General features: G+C 42.4%; 1 protein-coding gene across 15 annotated transcripts in view; it reads left to right on the top strand.

The window, feature by feature from the left end:
• LOC125882978 (pleckstrin homology domain-containing family A member 5-like) overlaps window positions 1-18,003 on the top strand; it is a 603,488-nt gene that overhangs the window by 270 nt on the left and 585,215 nt on the right. For all 15 annotated transcript variants that reach the window (XM_049567036.1, XM_049567042.1, XM_049567037.1 and 12 more), the window contains exons 2-3: window positions 58-134; window positions 956-1,013. In XM_049567036.1, the coding sequence (XP_049422993.1) occupies window positions 58-134; window positions 956-1,013 (135 nt within the window). The remainder of the gene's footprint in view (window positions 1-57; window positions 135-955; window positions 1,014-18,003) is intronic.

Here is an 18,003-nt window from a genome sequence, read left to right as displayed (position 1 = left end):
TGTTTGTCTTTTTTCGCGTTCTCTGTTCACCTTTTCCCCGTTTTCTTCCACCAACAGCGAAGAAGCAAAGAGCACAACCTGGTTACATCCTGTTACTGGAGAAGCTGTAATCACGGGGCACAGAAAAACTCCAGGTAAACAATCTAACAATGTGTTTTTCCACCTCTATCCCTGTGAAAACACGCGCGCACGCGCACGCAGCACCTGGGAAAGGTTTATCGCGCGTCACAGTGCAGAATATAAAGGGACGACAAGTTGCAGAGAGCCGTGGAAGACGATGAGGGTAGATTTCTTCTCTCTGCAGCAAAGCAACAGCCTCCTCTGCTTCTCCGCTCCCCTCTCTGCTCTCCTTTGGCGGCCCATTACGCACAGCGTCCCCCCCTCCCCACCTTCTCTGGCTCGCTCCACCTGGACACTTTGCGACACACTTTTTAAAAGTTCCGTCACGTAGGCGTGAACCGATTTCGGAGCCGATTCCCTGCAGTGACATCTGACATATGTCCCACTGAAACCCGCTGCGCTGCAGAAACTCTGTTTTCTGAGCACGTACAGGCAACCGAGGCTGCTGAGAGAACAATGCAGTGCGTCAGTGCAAAGCCGATATTCAGAAATGAAAGACACATCTGCCGCGACAGGAAGGCATGGCGTGTGGGAAGGCATCGTAACATGCAGATCAGCAGTGTATCCAAACAGCTGGAGGCTGAGCAGTCCACGCACCGACGCACAATGATTGAGTAATCCTGCGATATCTGTTCTGGTTATTGGGGAGGGGGCGCGGAATTGCGTTAAAGGGCACAAGCCAAATGAGCTATTTGTGTTCCAGACACTGCATTGCTGTGCAGGTGTGCGTGTGTGTGTGTGTGTGTGTGTGTGCATGCAATCAGCTTCATATCTGTCTGCACAGCCGCTTATGTTTCTGTGTCTTGTGTTTTCTTTTCCCTTCCCGTCCTCACAGATTTACCAACAGGATGGGAGGAAGGATACACATTCGAGGGAGCTCGCTGCTTCATCAAGTGAGTTGGAATGTGTCGAGACAGAAAAAAAAGAGCGATAGGAAGAGTGATAGATGCAAAGAGGCAGAGCAGCACTTTGAATCTCAGGGAGTGAGGGGCTGCTTTGTTTGGTCGGCAGGCACAGAGATTTCCCTTAGCTTTCATCAACGCCCACGTCTCTGCCTCTTTGCCTCTCTTTCTCTGTGCCTTTCTGTCCCTCTGCCTCCCTGCTTCTCTGCCCTGCTGGAGGAATACATGAATATCTCTGTTTGCCCATCCTGTCAGACTCACACAGACAACCAGTGTGAATGGATAGCTACACAGTCTTGACTTTCTCTCACTGCTGTTGAGGCTTTCTCCTTCTATCAGTCATGCTCTTGCCCTTCACCCTTCTCCCTTCTCCCTCTTAGTCTCTCCTCTCACACACACACACACACACACACACACACACACTACAATGGAGGGATTTGCTTGGGCACGAGTCTTTGCTGTCAGTGGGACACAAGTTTGACAAGCAAGTGTGACTCAGCGGCTGGTCTCCTGCGCTGAACAGGCTCTACTTGTTGGGGTGCTGCATGTGAACACGTGTGTGTGTGTGTGTGTGTGTGTGTGTGTGTGTGTGTGTGTGTGTGTTTGTGTGCAGCCTTTCCATGGTTATGAGCAACTCTAGCTCCCTGTGCACATTTGCGTTCATGTATATTTTGTGGACCTGTTTGACGACTAAATTGCCCTGCAGCTAGCAGCCTCTCACACACCCAAAGCTCACACACACACATACAGACACACACACATTTTGAAGCTGTGAGCAGGCACTTTCATTTGTTCTACCTACTTTGCCACCTAGTTTTCCTGCTGTTGCTCGTGCTGTCTGTGGCCATTTTGAGAGCGGCAGCTGACACATACAGTGAGCTAATATAGCTGCTCTATAAATAGCCCAGAACCACTGCTCATTGGTATGTATGAATGCATGCAAAATGTGCACACACGGACATGTTTATATACAGGCGCAGTTCCACATGTTATGTGCTTGCATGCAAACACAGACAGTCACTGGGATGAGTCACTGGCAGTCAAATGTGAGGAGTGGACAGCTGTGAATGCAGGTATGAATGCAGCCAGATCACATGTTGGGATCAGAGCAGGACACATTGACAGGTGGCAAAGGGAGACATTACACTGTGTACAACAGTTTGAATCTAGAAGGCAGGGTTAACAAATTCAGAGGGCCACAGGCAAAAAAGTTGTTAGATCAGTTCTGATCCTCACAACTTATGGCCTTCAGTGCGCTGTGTATATTCTCACCTCCAAGTTAACAAGTAAACAGCAGTCATAGACCATGACAGCTTCATGATAGACTCAGAGTCCAGTACCCATTGTGAAATAATATCCCCAAGCCCCAGAATGATGGTGCTTTGATTAAACACAACTTTGAGGATTATGTACCATATGGGCCCAATATTTTTATTTCGCAACTCACTGCTGCTACCCCGATGTGCACCACTGCCCCCTGCTCTGGGTGCTCCGCCAGGCTGCACGTTCAATTCCTCTGGTCATCGACCGAAAGTGGCTGCCACTCCCCCAAAACCAGCTGGTGGACACATAGCTGCTTGGGCTGTGCACTCAACTTTTTGCAGCAAGCCTCCACTGCACGCTCCTACATCTCAGGTCATTGTTGACTCCATCATAAGACATATTAAATCCAAAACTGCAGTAGCCCATTGCATACCAGGTACTAAAATTGCTAACACCATCCAGTTTATCCTGTCAATGCTTGGCAAACACCCATACGTCCACAATGTTATGGTTCATATTGACACAAATGACATTCCCAAGCAGCAGTCTGAAGTTTTTTTTAAGAAACTCAAAAACTGTAAAGTCCATCTTCATCTCAGGCCCTCTCCCCTCTCTGTTCTGTGGCAGCCGATGTTTCAGTAGTCTACTCTCTTTGTATACATGGCTGCAGTTGGTCTTAAATAAGGGTTTGATGAATAAATGAATTTATTTTATTTTACCTTTTTAACCAGAAAAAAAATCTCATTTAAGAGTATCCTCGCCAAGATAGGCAGCAACATAGAACAAAAATGCAAAACAAAAAAATACAGCTCTAAAACAAGCAATATAAACATAAAATGAGATTACTACAAAGAAAAGTCAAAAAGTATGTTAATATATGCTTTAAGTGGACTATAAAAAATGCATAAAAACAAACAAACAAAAAAAACAGGGCAACTACACATGATTACAAAGACCAGCTGAAATACACCCTGACATTTGCATATAGATTATTGCGTACAAAAATCCTGCAATAGTGCTTTACAATGGCCGTGAGGAACCCGTGAGTGCAACTTTAGTCCTTCTGTGCAAGATTCCACATGTAAGGAGTTCCATACATAAATGCCTTTTTGCCAGACAATGTACTTACACTAGGTACAGATGCAGCCACTTCAAATTTCCATTTGGTCGGTGGTGGAGCCCTGATCGATCCGTGACAGGTCCCTGTCATTAACTGGCTAGGCTCATAGCTCTAATGAGATCCCCCGAGATGACGTAGAGCATACGGAGCCGACTGGTAACGCTCCTAAGTTTAATTTGTAGAAACCAGCTGCAATGGTCTGTCTATCCATCAGGAGGAGCAGTAAGTGTGGAAGCTGAGGCAGTTTACTGCGCCTCTTATTATGGAGAGAGCTTCCCACACAGAGTATATTTAATGATTATCAGGCTACCATATCATAAGTCATAAATATTATGCTTCAGCATTTTGTTATTCAGAGTGGCATGAAAATTAAAGTGATATGGCTGGGAACCAAGCGATAGTACAGCAAGAACAAAACTGCGTTTAAATCATTAATCTTAGCGGCTGAGTTTACCACCCCACTCCGTTTACAGAATGTGCGAAAGACAAGAGGATTTTTTTAACCTCAGCGAAAATGTTGTTTTACAAAGACTACACGCCAACAAATATGGACTGAAGCAGAATCTTTCGTTAGATCATTTTGACGTTTGGACTGTACAACGCTCTGTACACGGTCTGCCTGCCGCACGCAGCACGGCTTCACTTCATTGATCTGTCGCTGTCTGTCTAAACAGATTCATGGAAGCGATATTTCACAAGATCTGATGCAAAAGGAATTTGTGATAAAATGTCTATTACTATTTATTAACACTACAACCGCCAAGGGGTCATTTTTACCCCCCTGCCATTTTCAAATGCTTGTAACTTTGTCACAGTAAAACTCTTAACATCTCTCTGTGAAATGCAAGCTAGTTTTGACAGACAGAAAGACAGACAGACAGAAAAGAGGAAGAGAGAGGGATTTGGATTGTGTAGCCTAATTATGTACGGGAGAAAATGGATGAATGTCAAACAAGCTCTGGTGATGCTTCAGGAATAAGTGCACTTATTGTGCGCCTTACCTTTGATGTCTGAGCAGCTTCATGGAAGTGATATTTTACAGTTCTTCATATTTTATGAAGAATTGTAAAATGTCACTAAACTAATGAATTTCGTTAGTTTTAAATATGAAGAATTGTAAAATGTCACTTGGATGAGGCTGTCACTCAGTCAGTGAGAGATCACTGGCTGAAATTGGCATTTCATCCTCACACACAGCTGCAGTGATGGTCAAGCTGCATGTAGCCTGCAGAGTTTAACTGAAAAGGAGTGAAGTACTTTCACTAATGCGACATAATGTGGTCCTGTTTATCTTGGAAGGTGAGACAGCTCAAACACATAATTAGCATTACCATGACCCTTTTCATTCCCTCTGAATGGGTGAGTGTTTCCATCTGAATAGGTTTCCAAGTCACTCAGATCGTCACACTAAGTGGGCTATACGAACTTTTGATGCAAACATTCAACAACACATCGTCACTGTCAATGTCTGAACTACCTTGTAAAAGGGACATTTTACAATTCTTTACAATATAAACAAAAATAAATGATTTTGTCTCTTAATTAATGTTAGTTATTTTAAAATTTAAGTCTCTTAATGAGCAACTTTTTCGAAATTATTTAAGTAATTATTTTCAGGCACTAAATTATTTTCATAATGTTTCTCATTATTCTGAGAGACTAACTCAGTACTTTTAGATAGGGGAGACCTGGGCCAATTGTGACAAAATTTTTTCAAAAGTTTTTCTTAATAACTAATGACTAATGACTAATGACTGATGCTGCAGCAGATAACGGTGGTCATTTTAATAACTTGAATGGACCTGCATTTGTATAGCGCCTTTCTAGTCATCTAGTGACCACTCAAAGCGCTTTCTACACTATGAGTCACATTCACCCATTCACACACACATTCACACACTGGTGGCCGAGGCTACCATACAAGGTGCCACCTGCTACTCAGTTTTAACACACTCACACACCGATGGAACAGCCATCGGGTGCAATTTGGGGTTCAGTATCTTGCTCAAGGATACTTCGACATGCAGCCTGGAGGAGCCTGGGATCGAACCGCTGATCTTTCGATCGACAATATAAATATGTTCTGTGAATGGAGAGCATAGCCATTTTCCATTTTCTGCTTAATGTACACACATACGCTGTAACTATAGTATGGAATATGATGTAACATTAAAGCATGAAAACTAGGCTTTGCTAAGGGATGCACAATAATATCGGCACGTCATTGGTATTGGCTGATATCGGCTTTAAAATGAACAATCAGAATCAGCCAACATGCTTTTTCTTGTTTTGCACAATGAATAAATATCACATACATTGAAAAGCATTCTATTTCATGTCTCCATCTGCTGGTGGGCCATGACTATAAGAGTAATAATATAATATGATGTTAATTCCACAACAGGAGAGACTTGATGATCACTAAAATTAGTTGGGGAAAAAAGTGGATATGTCAATATTGGTTATCGGCCTAATAAGATTTTATATATCGGCATATGGGATATCAACAAAAAATCCAATATTGTGTATCCCTAGTTTTGACACAGGGCCTCAACAAGACAGGGCCATATAATTACATAACAATGCAGGACTCATTTAAGTTGGTATTTTAGTTTACTGGTGCAAATTCCCTAAATCAGTTTGCAATCAATTCATGCAGTGAAGCTGGGCCATAAGGCCTGACCTGACTTGTGCTGCCAAATTTGAGAACCCAACTTGAGACCTGAAGGTATAGTTTTGATTATTCCATCCATTACCAAGAACATTTACATGGACAAAGTAGTCTGTTTTTTTCCTTGTTCTGAAAAAGGCAATATTCCTACTAAGCTGTTTACATGGCTAATGAAAATGACTATTCCACTGATATTCCTGTTGACATGTGGCTGTGCGATTAATGTGGCCTTACGTGTTGTTTATCATGTCAAAATATAGAAAAGTAGTACAGCTGGAGCCACTTGTCATTTTGCTTCATTGCATCAAAATAGTCCAGCCAGCTTCTTGTAAAGCTAGGTGTTGTGTTATTTGAGCATATCCCAAAACCTGTTGATATCCAAGTCTCATTATGTTTCAAAGTAGGTGTGTTTCTCCTTTCAACCTAAATGTGGGCTTTTTTTTTGGGCATGCATGTCTACCACAGTGAAAAACCCAATTGAGACGCATATTGTGAATCTGCTGTATGCATTAGAGTCCTGCACTAGTCCATTTTTGAAAACGTGCACCCGCCCATACCCGTAAAGCTTAATACCAGACACGACCTGCTACACATCATTATGTCTGAGTCAAAACGGCACCCGCTCGCACCTGTTAATAAAAGTCCTGCGACCTGACCTGCACCCATGATTAAACACACACAGGCAACAGTCACTCACATTAAGCTGGGTTCTCCGTTCTTGAATTACATATCCAGCAGAGGAAAAGTCTCTTTAACTGGCTGCGTTCGATATGTGGTTGGTGAAAACATTTAATCACTGCCAGGTTAGGAAACCTGTTTGCAAGGTCCTTCCACCTAGGGCTGGGCGGTACACTGGTTTGTACCGAAAACCGGTCTTTATTTTCGTTATGATATGAATTTTTCATATACCGCAATACTGGTGTATAGCCCAAACAACGTCCGGAAAGTGCTCGGCGGGAAAGTGTTTCAGCGGGGACCCATTTCACCGCTGCACACCACAGGTGTGCTAGAACCGGCTAGAGTGAGAGCCTAGAGAAAAGTTGAGAAGCGAGAATGGCTGCCGGAGAGAGTCCTGAAAGCGAAGCAGCTGTACACATTGCTGAAGCAAAACATGATGACCCAGAAGAACTCATACCAAAAAGAGCAGTATTTCCCTTATATGCAACTAGCAGCGGCAGTCATATTTCAGCAGCAACACACCACATGAGTTTCACCCTGATGCGCACACACACACAAATGTGTACACACACACACACACACACACACACACACACACGGGTGAGCACACCATAGCGCGGCTTGGGCCGCATTTTCCTGACCGAAGCCGACCCAAGTCTGAGACAATTATAATTGAGCACGGCACTGATGGAGCAGAGCCTGTGTTGTGTTCAGCCGTTGTCACGTAAATAACAAATTCCAGCGATTGAATAGACCATAGCACAACACAACAGCATGTCAAGTGGGCTGAACTCGAGCAAAATACCGCCAAATACTGCCAAATACTGCCAAATACTGCAAAACCGATATGATTTAAAAAAAAAAAACGCGATATGAAAATTTTGTCATACTGCCCAGCCCTACTTCCACCACCATAAAACCTCACAAGGATCTTCCTTGGGTGTCTTGAACTCAATGTAGACTGCCACCTCATCTTTGGGCTGCAAAGTTTCATGGCTTGAGCCCTCCACGTTGGTGACAAATGCTGATGCTTGATGATAGTGAGTTAGATGTCAAAATATTACACATATACTGCATATCTTTTTCATTTGTTTTATTCTGAAAAAAAAAATAGATTTCTGTTCTAGCCCACTGCCCACCCATCTGTAGTTCATTTTTACCCATAGCCATACCTATGAATTTATATAAATACGTTTTTTTATCCGCTATACAGACAGTGCCAATTTCGGAAAAAAGGCCTTATTTCAAATATTGAAATAGAGAACGCTGTTTACATGACCTGCATCAAATTCTCAATATTGTCATGTTTGGAATAATAGGGGAATATTAGCGTGCATGTAAACGTAGCCACTGATTTTTTTCCACACTCTCTGTGGATTTTCCACACTCTCTGTGGATTTTTTGGCTCTACACTCTCTCTCTATTCCACTGATCTAAGCTCCAAGCCTTATGCAACACAACAGCTCAAACCTAACACAAAACTTGACATTTTGTCAGGGTCAATGCCAGGGGTCGCGTTAACCGGATATTCTTGGTCATTGACTGTTTTTTTACGTCAATGACCGGAAAATCTGAAGGCCGCCGGTCATTTTGACCGGTTGCAATTACCACCCCTGCCCACTTGGCGGTGGAGTGCACAGTCAGTGGTTTAAGTGGCTGCCGTTTTCACACTGCCGAGAAAAAGTCATTCATCTGCTTCATGTAGCATTGTTGACATAACGCCCTGGACACACCGGACGTGGAACCGAAGCATGGTGCCCAGCAGCAGAGACAGTTTTCAGTCAGCGCCCATGTTAACCTATCTGACTGTCCACACGGGCCGCTGAGCAGAGCGGAGCACCCGCGGTGGCAGCGCTTCAGTTCGGCGTCTGGTCTATTTTTCACGGGAGCCGCGAGCGCTTCTGTCAAGCTGGATTGAGCGGATTGTACCGAACAGGAAGTCGGACACAGAAAAGACGAGAGAACCTGGCCAATTTTCAAAATAAAATAACAACAGCACGCACTGAAGAACGTGAGGAGAAAATACTGTTTATAATTTAAAATAACACAACAATGCATAACCAACCACATTTTTCAATACCATAATCACTTCATAACAATTTTAATTTTGTGTCTACAGGCATAACTACATAACGCCCTGGACACACCGGACGCGTTAGTGATGCGTTAGTTCCGTCCGGTGTCCAGGGCGAAGCCTAATGGCACGGGTGTGTGGATTTCTATTCTTTTTTTCGTTCATGTCCTTATTAATGCACACTTTATAACTTGCTTGTTGGATTTATTAAAAATGAACGAATGAAAACTAAATGTCTTTGAATATCTTTATTGTCATTTAAAAACGAAAATTAAAATGACCGGTAAAAATAGATTATGACCAGATTTTTATGACCCTGTCGGTCAAAATGACTGGCGACGACAGTCTAGTGCAACGTATGGTCAATGCAGACACTGCTTCACATTTCTGTATTAGTGTCTGCATGTAGGGACAGTGAGGACAGGCATTGATAAGGGACATCCGGCCTGAACAGACAGCCACTAATGTTTTTCTGGGGTTGGCTGACTCAGTCTGGACTGCAGGCTAAGGTCTCATGCTGCCACATTCACAGTCTTGAATACAATGAGCAGCTTTTGACTCTGAACAATTGGGCCCAGTCTCATGTTCACTGAACAACACTGCATCATCACCATTTCTTCAAATCCTTCAAATTCCTCCCAAATTCCTGCTCAGTCACTTTTCTATCAGCCCATTATTGGAATCTTGGCACCGCTGCTCCCTCTGAATCCATGGTGTTGAAGGACACTTCTGCCCTCTGAATAGTCCCCATGTCCAGCCCTTATTTATTTATTTATTAGATCCCCATTAGCTGCTGGAACTTAACAGCAGCTGCTCTTCCTGGGGTCTCACCAAGTTCATCAACCAAAAATGCAGCTAACATAAAATACATTTACATTCATACTCACAAAGAAACACGACACAAGACACCTGCTCAAACATAATCCAATAATACTGTAGCTCTACATGCTGACAATTCATTTTAAATTCATTTTTAGGATCACTTGACATTGCCTTTTCTGAGTTACCATAATAATAAAAGGAAACAAATAGCTCAGTTTTACACCTTCCAACCAGATATATAAGGTCCAACATATAAACAGTAAAAATATTCTGTCACACCTGCTGGGTAAATAAAAATAGTTTAAGTTTTTTCTTAAAACTCATAACATTATTTTCTGAGAGCAGAAAAAATGGTAATTCATTCCATGCCACCATTGCTCTGTAATGCATTGTTTTCTGTTTTAAATTAGTTCTACATAGGGGTAACAAAAACCGACCCTCAGACGACTGTCGAGTGAAATGATAGTGTGTGTCTGAAAAAAATGCTAAAGTCCTGTACAATATTTCTGGTGTTTTTGTTGTTATTATGTTTTTGATAAGACATATTAGTGAATATTGCACCCTGCATTTTACACTTAACCAAGCTAAACGATCATTCATTGTACTTACATTCGTTGGTATGGGCATTGAAGGACTAAACGAGCCGCTTTAAACCTCCATTTTTGAAAATGTCAATGTCCTTGGTTGCATTATAAAGCCTGTTAGAATTGCTCTAAATATGAGTTGCAGATATGTTGGTTTGCCATAATAAAGCCCACTTGGGGCTAAACTGACTGAGCAGAAATGCCATCACGTGCCAACATTTCAGACTAAGCATTTGATTTGAAACCACACTGATTCAATTACAAACACTGATGCAATCCTGATTTCAGAGCGTGTGAAGCTCCAGTGGAATTTGAGGAAGAGATATGACCAGCCTTTTGTTCTGCTTTGTGACTCCTGTGTCTTCAGTCCAAACTGCAGTTGTTTCAGGGGAGAAGTGAAACATGCAAGTCTGGGTTAGGGCTGGGCGGTATATCAGTATGTTACAATATACCGATATATTTTCAAGCAAGATATAGATTTAGACAATACCATTTATATTGATATAGGGTCAAGTTGCGCCACATAAGGCACACCAGTGTGCATCTCTCCTCTCTCACACTCTCCGCACAGCTCCGCCCCTCTCACTCACTCGCAGGTTCTCCATCAACACTCAGAGAGACACAGAGCTGCTCCTCTGTTTAACGTCTGTTCATTGGTCTACAGTATGACATCAGTCTATATGTTGCACAAGCTACGCTAAATCAGTCTGTGAGATGGATGAAGTTACCGCAGTAGCACACATAATACTGTGGTCCTTTGTCTTTGTAAATTTTAGCCGCGTCCAGTCAAGTGCTGAAATGTTGTTGTGTTTTGTGTGTAACACGCGTCCGTTATCAGTTTAGATGCCCAGTGCCACGCCGAGCTGCGCACCTACTCCTTCTCCGGAATAAATCCAAAAGCCGGGCCACCCGCCGTCAAGTGGGTAGCAGTGGCGTCTAGTTGACTGCAGCAAACTGCTTTTCCTGACTCCTCCCCCCTCCTCCCCGCTCCTCCCTGCTCCTCCCCCTCAAACAAGCTGTGTGTTGGGAGACTCTCCTCACCACTGTCTGCAGGAGACCAGAGAGAAAAGTCTCTCTGTGTTCAGCTCTCAGTACTTTTGTAGCTTCTAACTGAACCCAGAGAGAAAAGTCTCTCTGTGTTCAGCTCTCAGTACTTTTGTAGCTTCTAACTGAATCTCCGTATTAGAAGCTGTGCGTAGTTGCTGAAGTTGCGTGATGGGTAACGTGAGTGACTTAGAACACATTTAAACACAGTTTTCCTCGGCCTATGGCCTTAAACACTTTGTGTCATGGCATGCTGGGAAACTCCGGCCTGATAGCCCCCAGTGTGCCTCAGTATATTAAGTACACAATGATAGTGTTGTTTATTGGCCTTAAACTAATTAGGTGAAATCTATAAATTTTGGCCAGATTAACTTAAAACTCAAAAATTGTTGACTTATCATAAAAAAAAATGATGTCGAGCTCACAAGGGATGAGTTTTTGTCTCAAGTAAACATACAGTTATTGTATCATTTTTCGCAATGCGGGGCATTTGTGTAGACATTAAAATTTCATTGATGGATTGGGGTTTTCAGTGTGTTACCTGCCTGGTTGTCCTACTGATTACATAACAGCATGAAGTCACTGATGCCACTGTCGGTGTGTGATAGGCTGAGACATGTGTCAGTCGAGGCAAAACCCTCCAACACCTAGCCCTTTTTAAGCATTAATGTATTCTTAATGGAACAATAGCTTTTAACCTTTTGAACCTGATTCTCTTTTGCTCTGCTTTTTCTGGTATGCTCACTCGTATCAGCATGGCATGCCATACATATATTGTATTCTTAAAGTAGTTTGGGCTACTCAGAAATGCAGTTTGCATGCATGACTGTATGTTCAAGTTCAAAATCATTGATTGACTCACTCCTCTTCACCAGCCGGTAGACAGATGCAAGTCATCAAAAAATCCTGTACCAAAAGCATAGCACAAAGGGCATTTCCAGCAGTAAGCAAGGCTAAAAACAAGAACCCTTATTTAAACTTATGTGTCGCATCGGCGCTGAACCTCCTGCGTAGTTTCTCTGTCAACATAGAGCCTATGCCATAACCTGCGCTATAGCCTGACGTGCACCTTCCCAGAAAGGTAACTACACATTGCAGCAACGCAGACCTTCTGTCTATTTTTTGTAAGCTGAAAACCATTCCCTCAGTGGAAACCAAGTTTTTATCAACTTTAATTTTCATAGATAAGAAACAGTAAACTGTGAGAACAATAAAGCCCCCACAAAATAGCATTTCAAGTCCTGTATCTGATTTATCCTGGCTTCGTAGAGGAAATCTCTGCGAGTCGCCAGGCTAATTATTACAATTTAAAATGCCATAGGATGCTAATAACGTTAGCATGTTGTATTTGTTTGGAAAACATGTTAAGTATTAGTTGATTTGTCTTAAATGTTGCTGTTGTCCCTGGTTTCATATGAGTCGTGAAAATCTTTGCTAGCTGCTAGGCTAATTTATACAATGTAAAATGCCATAGGCTTTTCAATCAATCAATCAATCAATCAATCAATCAATCTTATTTATAAAGCCCAATGTCGCAAATCACAATTTGCCTCACAGGGCTTTACAGCATACGACATCCCTCTGTCCTTAGGACCCTCGCAGCGGATAAGGAAAAACTCCCCCAAAAAAACCCTTTAACGGGGGGAAAAAATGGTGGAAACTGAGAGCAACTGAGGAGGGATCCATCTTCCAGGATGGACAGACGTGCAATAGATGTCGTACAGAACAGATCAACATAATATATTAATAGTAATCCGTATGACACAATGAGACAGAAAGAGAGACAGAGAGAGAGAGACAGAGACAGAGAGAGATGCAGGACAGACGGTAATGATAATAGCTTCCAACAACATTAATGAAAGTAATAAAATTATAATTATAATTCCGCAGTGGCTGCAAGGTTTTCCAGGTCGGATGTAAAAGACTAAGAGCAGGGCTTTCAAATGAATTATAATCTAGTTTAGGTTTAGGGCTGATTAACAGTGTAAAGTTTAAAATGGCTGCAACTCCCCCTCCTCGGCCACTGCCCTGAGGAATGTGGGTATTATTATGACTGGGAGGAGTGGATTCATTTAGACTGACATATTCATCTTGACACAGCCAGGTTTCAGTGAGGCTGAGTAAATCAATATGATTATCTGATATTAATTCGTTTACTAACACTGCTTTAGATGATTTTATATATATATATATATATATATATATATACAGTACAGGCCAAAAGTTTGGACACACCTTCTCATTCAATGCGTTTTCTTTATTTTCATGACTATTTACATTGTAGATTCTCACTGAAGGCATCAAAACTATGAATGAACACATGTGGAGTTATGTACTTAAGAAAAAAAGGTGAAATAACTGAAAACATGTTTTATATTCTAGTTTCTTCAAAATAGCCACCCTTTGCTCTGATTACTGCTTTGCACACTCTTGGCATTCTCTCGATGAGCTTCAAGAGGTAGTCACCTGAAATGGTTTTCCAACAGTCTTGAAGGAGTTCCCAGAGGTGTTTAGCACTTGTTGGCCCCTTTGCCTTCACTCTGCGGTCCAGCTCACCCCAAACCATCTCGATTGGGTTCAGGTCCGGTGACTGTGGAGGCCAGGTCATCTGCCGCAGCACTCCATCACTCTCCTTCTTGGTCAAATAGCCCTTACACAGCCTGGAGGTGTGTTTGGGGTCATTGTCCTGTTGAAAAATAAATGATCGTCCAACTAAACGCAAACCGGATGGGATGGCATGTTGCTGCAGGATGCTGTGGTAGCCATGCTGGTTCAGTGTGCCTTCAATTTTGAATAAATCCCCAACAGTGTCACCAGCAAAACACCCCCACACCATCACACCTCCTCCTCCATGCTTCGCAGTGGGAACCAGACATGTGGAATCCATCCGTTCACCTTTTCTGCGTCTCACAAAGACACGGCGGTTGGAACCAAAGATCTCAAATTTGGACTCATCAGACCAAAGCACAGATTTCCACTGGTCTAATGTCCATTCCTTGTGTTTCTTGGCCCAAACAAATCTCTTCTGCTTGTTGCCTCTCCTGAGCAGTGGTTTCCTAGCAGCTATTTGACCATGAAGGCCTGATTCGCGCAGTCTCCTCTTAACAGTTGTTCTAGAGATGGGTCTGCTGCTAGAACTCTGTGTGGCATTCATCTGGTCTCTGATCTGAGCTGCTGTTAACTTGCAATTTCTGAGGCTGGTGACTCGGATGAACTTATCCTCAGAAGCAGAGGTGACTCTTGGTCTTCCTTTCCTGGGTCGGTCCTCATGTGTGCCAGTTTCGTTGTAGCGCTTGATGGTTTTTGCGACTCCACTTGGGGACACATTTAAAGTTTTTGCAATTTTCCAGACTGACTGACCTTCATTTCTTAAAGTAATGATGGCCACTCGTTTTTCTTTAGTTAGCTGATTGGTTCTTGCCATAATATGAATTTTAACAGTTGTCCAATAGGGCTGTCGGCTGTGTATTAACCTGACTTCTGCACAACACGACTGATGGTCCCAACCCCATTGATAAAGCAAGAAATTCCACTAATTAACCCTGATAAGGCACACCTGTGAAGTGGAAACCATTTCAGGTGACTACCTCTTGAAGCTCATGGAGAGAATGCCAAGAGTGTGCAAAGCAGTAATCAGAGCAAAGGGTGGCTATTTTGAAGAAACTAGAATATAAAACATGTTTTCAGTTATTTCACCTTTTTTTGTTAAGTACATAACTCCACATGTGTTCATTCATAGTTTTGATGCCTTCAGTGAGAATCTACAATGTAAATAGTCAAGAAAATAAAGAAAACGCATTGAATGAGAAGGTGTGTCCAAACTTTTGGCCTGTACTGTATATATATATATATATATATATACTTTATTAATCCCCCTGAGGGGAAATTCAGTTTTTTCACTCCGTTGTCATTAACACACAGGTCTGAAATACACACAACTTGATACACACTTAATAGAGACCTGATATTTAACAGTCTGCATTTAATTCTCCTGTTTTGTCTTTCTGTCACAGAACAGGTTTTAATTTTTATTAGGTTGTTACGCACAACAATAATTTAGGTGGTCGGGGGACAGATACCGTTTGTATAAAACTATGGGTGGGTAACTGCACTAGAAGCTCAGAGAAGCATGTAAGACTTCGACTATGAGTCCTGGTCTCAACTCTGGGTTGTCAGGGTTTTGAATTAGAGGTCGACCCATAGTGGATTTTTAAAGGCCGATACAATAACGATAGTGTGAGGTTGGAAAAAAACAAAAAAGACCATCATTGATGACAAACTGTAGAGTATGAGCAGCACAGCTTACGTCTGGAAGCTCAGCTAGCTTCATGCCTTTTACCATGTTGGCTCCACCATCCCTGAGAACGAGAACCACACGATCTGTGTTTATTTTCCAGGAGTCCAGCATTTCCAAAAATGTCTCTTGGATGTATTGTGCTGTATGTGAACCGGTCATAGTCTTTACATTTAGCACAACCTGCTGTCTGCTCCAGTCCTTTTGGATGAAATGTCCTGTGAGGCTCACGAGGGATTCTGTAGTGCCTGACCAGCAGTCAGTGGTGAAGGCCATGTATGGTACCTCCTCCTGGAATGATCAGCGTCTTCACCTTTGTCACAACTGCAGCATACGTTTCATCCAGCATCTGCGTACGGTTTTCTCATCCTTGATAGTGTAACGGAGCTCAGCAAGTTTCATAAGCTGCTGAAAACCACTGTCTGAGACCACTGTGAATAGCTGATCTGTAGCTATCATTTCTATAACTGCCCTGTCCATCTTCTTGGTCTTTGGGTCTGAAGGTGCCCATTTTGCCTTTTGATCAAACAGCTGAGTGACTGTGGCCTGAGTTTGAGACGGTTTTTGAGAGCCCATCTTTTTTTCAAGGCGTTAGCATGGGCCTCTGGATGGCAGTGCTTAAGGTGACTCCACAAGTTGGAGGTATTTTTTGTTTTGGCTGTTGTTGATCCCATACTTATAGCTTTATCGCACAGAGCACATTGTGCTTTTCCTGTGGCAATTTCTGCAAAATAGTTCCATACAGGCACTTTGCTCCCTCCAGCTGCCATCTGTAATGTAAGAAACAAGAAACGTGAAAACATGTCAATGAATTCAATAAAGCTAATGGATAAAAAAATAAAAAAATAACCCTCCTGTGGTCAAATTGACTCATGTTTACTTAAATTTCATATCAAAAATGTTTTTCTTATATATAATTGCCTGAAAATGACATGGATGGTTCCCTGTTCTGCTCTTTTCAAATAAAATACCAAAATTGGGACCCACGGTACGATAACAGTGAAAGTATCACGGTTCAGACTAGTATCAGGATACCACAGCAAAAATGAGGCAGATGTGCCTTTTGTCATTTATAAAAAGATAGATCACTTTTCTATAATACATCAATGATATTTCAGTGGAATAAATTACTTATTGACTTATTCATACTTCAAAAACAATAAGTGATTAACATAGGGGGATCACAATAAAATAAATAAATAAAATAAAAATCAACCAGCCACTCTAATAAGTACAGTGCGGTGAGGTTTGTGGGATGTTACTTGCCACTGAAAGAGAGTAATGTGAAGGGCTTGTTTCTCCTCTGATACGCTACATACTGTGTGCCACCACGGCTCGGCTGTTCAGGTACTTCTGGGCAGTCATGACAACAAGTTATTCACCTGGAGCCGGACTTCTCTGTCGCCAGTAAGCTGTTATCATGCGCCGCCGTATTTGACAGGAATATGCATTCCTGTACTCTGTACTCACACAGCGTGCTGAATGATTTATTTTGCCTGCACAAAACTATTTTTAGTTGCATTTTTAGGTGACTAGGGATGCACTGAATATTCGGTAACCGAATATATTTGGCCGAATATTGCAAACAAACACACATTCGGTATTCGGTGGAATAAGTTAAAAGCAAGGCCGAATAATAGCGGCGTGTTTTGATAACGCAATCAAACAGCGTGCCGTGACGGGCGGAATAAAATGTCGGCAGTGTGGCGATCCACCCGTCACCGCACTCGCATTTGCGACTAAAAATAGTTTTGAGCGAGCAAAGTAGGCTTAAATCATTCAGCACGCTGTGCGAGCAGCCTACAGATTTCAACCAGCAGCAGAAACGAAAGGCGAATCCCATTGGTTGTTGGTTGAACGGGGGTCACAGACACAGACAGTAACGTTAATGTATTCCTGTGAAATACGGCGGCCATCAGCTTACCCGGCGACGGAGAAGTCGGCTCCAATAATATCCTCTTCTTGGTGTCATGACTGCCCAGAAGTACCTGAACAGCCGAGCCAGCCGAACACAGGTATGTGATGTGTCAGAGGAGAAACGAGCCTTTCACATTTCTGTCTTTGTGGCAGGTAACGGCCCACAAACCTCACCGCACTTTAGGGACCGTTCATGACTTATGAAGGGACTTGTCAGGGGAGGAGGGTGGCTGGTTGATTTTTATTTTATTTATTTATTTTATTTTGATCCCCCCTATGTTAATCACTTATTGATGCTGTTTTTGAAGTATGAATAAGTCAGTAAGTAATTTATTCCATTGAAATATCATTGATGTATTATAGAACAGTCATTTATCTTTTCATAAATGACAAAAGGCATATCTGCCTCATTTTTGCTGTGGTATCGTGATACTACTCAGAACCATGATATTTTCATTGGTATCGCACAGTGGGTCCCAATTTTGGTACCGTGACAACACTAAACTGGAGGGGG

The sequence above is a fragment of the Epinephelus fuscoguttatus genome, linkage group LG22 (assembly GCF_011397635.1).
Source record: "Epinephelus fuscoguttatus linkage group LG22, E.fuscoguttatus.final_Chr_v1".
Classification (NCBI taxonomy): Eukaryota; Metazoa; Chordata; class Actinopteri; order Perciformes; family Serranidae; genus Epinephelus; species Epinephelus fuscoguttatus.
The sequence above is the reverse complement of the archived record's forward strand: the minus strand, read 5'-3'. Positions and strand labels throughout refer to the sequence as shown.